General features: G+C 56.6%; 3 protein-coding genes; 1 reads left to right on the top strand and 2 right to left on the bottom strand.

The window, feature by feature from the left end:
• Positions 1-156: 156 nt before the first annotated feature.
• Positions 157-1,013, top strand: CHC_T00008854001 (Phosphatidylcholine synthase). XM_005712943.1 is given in 2 exon segments: positions 157-807; positions 808-1,013. The coding sequence occupies 1 exon segment, from the start codon at positions 157-159 to the stop codon at positions 805-807; it is 651 nt and encodes a 216-aa protein (XP_005713000.1). The 3' UTR covers positions 808-1,013.
• Positions 1,014-1,237: 224 nt separating this feature from the next.
• On the bottom strand, positions 1,238-2,266 carry CHC_T00001890001 (hypothetical protein). Its single transcript, XM_005712944.1, has one exon. The coding sequence runs from the start codon at positions 2,264-2,266 to the stop codon at positions 1,238-1,240; it is 1,029 nt and encodes a 342-aa protein (XP_005713001.1).
• A 1,645-nt stretch (positions 2,267-3,911) lies between these two features.
• The window catches only part of CHC_T00001891001 (hypothetical protein), a 1,278-nt gene continuing 242 nt past the window's right edge, over positions 3,912-4,947 (bottom strand). The window contains 2 exon segments of the mRNA XM_005712945.1: positions 3,912-4,589; positions 4,590-4,947. The exon segment at positions 4,590-4,947 is cut by the window's right edge and continues 242 nt beyond it. Coding sequence (XP_005713002.1) covers positions 4,590-4,947 — 358 coding nt within the window. The 3' untranslated portion in view covers positions 3,912-4,589.

Below are 4,947 nucleotides of genomic sequence, written 5' to 3' on the forward strand. Positions count from 1 at the left end.
GCCACCCCGCCCGCCACCCCGCAGCGCGCGCGGTCCGTGTCCACGCCGCGCTCCGCCCCGTCCGCCGCGGGCAGCGCCGCCGCCGTCTACCCGCTCTGGCGCGTCGCGCTCGCCTGGCTGGTCCACCTCTACACCGCCACGGGGCTGCTCGTCAACATGTACGCGCTTCTGTACGCGCTGTTCAAGCGCCAGGACTTTGCGCTCTTCGCCAAGCTCAACTGGCTCGCCATCCTCATCGACGCCACGGACGGCACCCTGGCCCGCGCCGTCGACATCAAGAAGGTCGTCCCCACGTACGACGGCGCCTTGCTGGACAACATCATCGACTACCAGACCTTCGCCGTCCTCCCCGCGCTCGCCGTCATTGTTTTCGAGATCGTCCCGGGCTCCGCCCTCCAGTTTATCGTCGCTGCCATGGTCCTGCTCTCCGCCGCATACCAGTTCTGCCAGACCACCGCGAAGACCACCGAGGCCTTCGTCGGCTTCCCGAGCTACTGGAACATCGTCGTCTTCTACATCTACTACCTCGAGTGCTCCATGCCAGTAGCCGTCGCAGTTTTCACCGCGTGCGCCGTGCTCTCCTTTATCCCCATCCACTTTATCTATCCCACGCGCACTATCGCCTTCTTCAACCTCAACATCATCGGCGCCGTCATCTGGGCCACGCTCATGCTATTTCCCACCTTCTTCCCAAAGTCCCAGTACGCCCGCCCGGCCCTGTACGCCTCGTTCGTGTACGCCGCCTACTACCTCCTTGTCTCGCTCTACCTCGACAGCCTCAGGAGGATTGAGGAGCGAAAAGCATAGTGGCCGCGCGAGGGACGCCAGGCGTTGCATAGTGGCCGCGAGCTGCGCCTTTGTCTTGTTTTTGCTTTATACCTTTGAGATCCTTCATTTTGAAGTGGAGACGACATCCGCTGTTTCGATACTAGATCACAATGCTTGTACATCTGCAATTTCCCAGAATGCAAATAAAGACAGGCCCGTCACGCCGCCGCACGGCTTCCAGTTTTGTCTACGTGTACAGTAAGGGAGCGTTCCGGAGGACATGACAGATGCGTAATTTGTTACAAAGGTCATATTCCGATGTCGGCAAAAATGCACAAGTGAACGACAACAATAGGCATTCTCACAGGCAAAAACGTAAACCAGGCATCAGCATTCCTTCCTTCGAGCAGACAACGTATGGGACAGCACGGACATATCGTATGTACAATAGAAATACAGAGTCTCACATTTATTGGGCCTTTTTCGCCTCCACACTCGCCGCCTTAACAGCGCTCTTCGCCTTTTGCTTGGCGGTGGCCTCCCAAGCAATGGCCACAAAAACGAGCGCCAATCCCAGCCACTGCCTCGCGACCATCGCATGCTGATACACAAAAATGGACAGCAGCACCGTAAACATCTTCCTCGTAGTGGTGATGGTAGTGACGACCAACGCGTTGAAGTTGCGCACGGTATAAAAAATGAAGTTCTGTCCCACGGCGGACACGAGGGCGAACAGCACGAGGTCTGGCACAACGGTGGGATGCCTGACGACAAAGTCGATTGCCGCCTGAGCCTCGCCGCTGGCAAACGAGCCGGCGGCCAGCCATGCGGCGGAGCACATGTTCTGCCAGAACATGAGCTGGTGCGTGGACGGAGCGTGGCGCGCGACGAGGCGCTCTTGCAGCGGGCCCGTGACGCCGTCCATGAAGAGCGAGGCGAAGAGGAGCGCGAAGCCGATGGGGGAGTTGGGGACGGTAGTCTTGTTGGACTTCCACGAAAACAGGGCGACGCCGAGCGTGACCAGGGCCACGCAGAGATACTCGCGCAGCTGGTAGCGCCGCTTCCGGATCAGCACGCCCATCAGCATGACGGGTATCATCTTGCACGACTTGCCCAGGGCCTGCATCGGATACGACATGTACTTGAGCGCCGTGAAGGAGAAGAGCATCGCGCAGAGGTATGTGAGCGAGACTATGGCATACTCGGGGAGCGCGCGGCGAAAACTGTGCTTGGTGGCGGTCGCGGAGGCGGCGGGCGGTTGGAAAAAGCCAAGCTGGATGACCAGAGCGGCGGCGAGCGCGTTGACGAAGGTTTGGATGAGGAGGAGGAAGGAGGTGAAGTGGAAGTGCTCGTTGGCGGGGCCGTGCTGGTGCGAGTAGATGCGCTCCTGGAGGAGGCCGTAGCGCAGGTAGCAGAGGTAGATGCCGGCGGCGCAGATGAGAAGCTGCAACTCTTGACGCATGCGCGGCTTGGGCGCGGTGGCAGTCTCAACGGTCATGATGGGAGTGAGGTGTTGGTGTGGGGTGCGGTGGGGATGGCGGGGGGTGGGGTGGGATGGGCAAGGTCCGGGAGGGGTGCGGGAAGGGGAGTCGAAAGTTCGGTAGACAGGCGGGACGGGGAATTTTGGAGGACGGGGAGGCTTTGCACTGGCAATCAACTTCCTAATGAGCGGTCCAACAGGAGTGGGTGGTGATCGCCAGCAATGACGCATACGGCCAATCACACGGGGCCAGCTGGTGCACTGCAAAAGGGGTGCTCATGCCATGAGTAGGCCCAACCATTGCTCTATTACATCATGAGGCTCATGGTGTAATAAACTCTAGAGCAATGGTTGCGCCCGACGCTGTCTTACAGTTGTAGATTTTATAGATTATGTAATCTTGTAAACAAGTGCTGTACGTATACTGTAGATGTGCGCGGTTACCAAAGATCGACATGCGCCATTCACGAGACTAATTAATTAATTCCATTTATTCAAGAATACTTTAACAGACACATCTTGTACTCCTCATGGAGTACTCCTCATGGAGTACAATCCACATATACTATGTGTGTAATGTTACACATGTTAACATACAAGTTGTATGTTGTATGATACAACTGCAGAAAGTCTAGAATTGGAGGCGAGGACAGGTGTGCTTTGCTTCTTCATAGAATTACCAAATGAATTGGGCGAAATGCGTTGTGCTTTACCCGCTGCCCGTAGAATTCGCAATTACTGCACATGCTGTGGATTGCCATTCCGTGCAGCGTGGGGAGATGGGAGTTTCTTTGAGAGGAAATAGTCGCTTCACACAGAAACATTCTTTCTACTAGTGGGAGAGCGAGAGATAAGCAGGGCGAAAGAATACAGTTGAGTGTGTGAAAGTAAGATAGGATCGGCGAGCACCAAACGTGTAACAATATCGTATAAATTGCATTTCTCTTTAGCTTAGGCATGACACGAGTCGCTGGTAGCGACTTTGCGGCTACGTATCTATGATAGAACACGGGTTCTCCCGAACATAACGGTTGATGCAGCTTTTCGCAGGTGTGCAAGGCCCAAATGTTGAATACAGCAATTTCACAAACCGTCGGAACAAGTGTCAGGTAGGCGCAACGGCCAGATACAGTACCGTTACAGTAGTTGTTTTCCGACAGTATGATGGGCCAAAACATTCTTTTTGTTTGTACAGTACCGTTACAGGTACAGTATTGCGACGGTTTCGACTAGAATTTCTGGAGGCAATTTCTGGAGGCAAGTTCTGGACGCAATTGTTCAATCTATCACGGTGGCAAGTGCAGGAGGTACCCTTCGAAGGGTAGCTAGAGAAGCAATCAAGAGAAGCAATCAAGAGAAGCAATCAAGAGCAAGGAGCACATACTGTAATCATGGGGCTGATCAGTGATCTATCCTATTTGTACTACAAAGGGGGAGGGAGCAGTAGGAGTTTCTACAACTTGCACACTTGCATGACGCTGACTTGCAGCCTGTTTCTCCCAAAACCGCAAATTCTCTCTTTACTGCCATCCCCAAAATACAAAAAATTCAAAAAATTCAAAAAATAGCCATGCACGACTTGCTACAGTACGGTATCATACATATCACAGTGTGCGGCCCGAGACTCTACGTCATGACACCAACTTGCGACCACACCCAGCTCTTGAGAGCAGTAACTAGAGTAAAGTTTATAAAGTTTATAGCATCATGCGGCATCATGTCCACTCGTCTTTGTGGTCGCAAGTTGCTGTCATAACGTGCCGTCTCGACACCCAGCTCTTGGGAGCAGGAACTAGAGTATAATAGTGCGCGCCACTGGGAGCATCATGTCAACTCGTCAACGCCGGTCTCACCCGCCACTGCCTCTAGCTCCGCCGCCTCTTCCCGCTTGCCGCCCGTCTGAAACATGCGCTCCAACCTCTCCACCACGGCATCCACGTCCTTGTCCTCCTCCTCGAGCCGCATCTTCTCTTCCAGCCCCTTCACCAGCCCCTTCTCCAGCCCCTTCTCCAACCCCTTCTCCAACCCCTTCTCCGGCCCCTCCTCCGCCCTCTCGTCCAGAAACACCGTCGCCAGCGCGTCGCCCCCGACCCCTTTGCGCGCCGCCTCCAACATACCCTCTTCTAAAAACGCCTCAAACGGCATCACGTCCTCGCGAAGCAGCCCGACCTCCCTGCGATACTCGACATAAAGCAGGACCCAAAGCAGCGTCTCATCGCCCTCCCCGTCCTCGGCCCTCATTCCGGGCACGCAGAGCCCATTCCTCGGCGTCGCCCTAAACTTGTCTCTAGAATCGTCCAGCATGAGCGTATTCTTCTCCCCGAACCCCCTCGCCTCCGCACTACCCCAGAGGTCTGCGAGCGGCTTCGTAGTCGCCCATCCGCCGCGCTCGCGGTCTGCCCGGCACCGGCTGCGGTCCCACACGAAGCGGCTCTGCTCGCGCACGGCGACGCCCGTGGCGTCGCGCGCCGCGCGCAGGAACGAGTCGACCGTGTGCGCCTGCGCGGAGCTCCACACGCCCACGTCGTGCCGCGCGAGCAGCAGCCGCAGGAAGCGCGCCACGTGCGGCCGCAGCCAGTGCTCGTTCCGATAGTCCGTGCGCCACGGCGGCGAAAACGCCCGCGCCGCGCGGATGCGAGCCGGCTCGCTCCGCCGCACGGCGCTCCACGAGCACGCCGTGGATGTCCAGCACCACTAGC

Source organism: Chondrus crispus, genomic scaffold (genome assembly GCF_000350225.1).
Source record: "Chondrus crispus Stackhouse genomic scaffold, scaffold_118, whole genome shotgun sequence".
In the NCBI taxonomy this organism is placed as follows: Eukaryota; Rhodophyta; class Florideophyceae; order Gigartinales; family Gigartinaceae; genus Chondrus; species Chondrus crispus.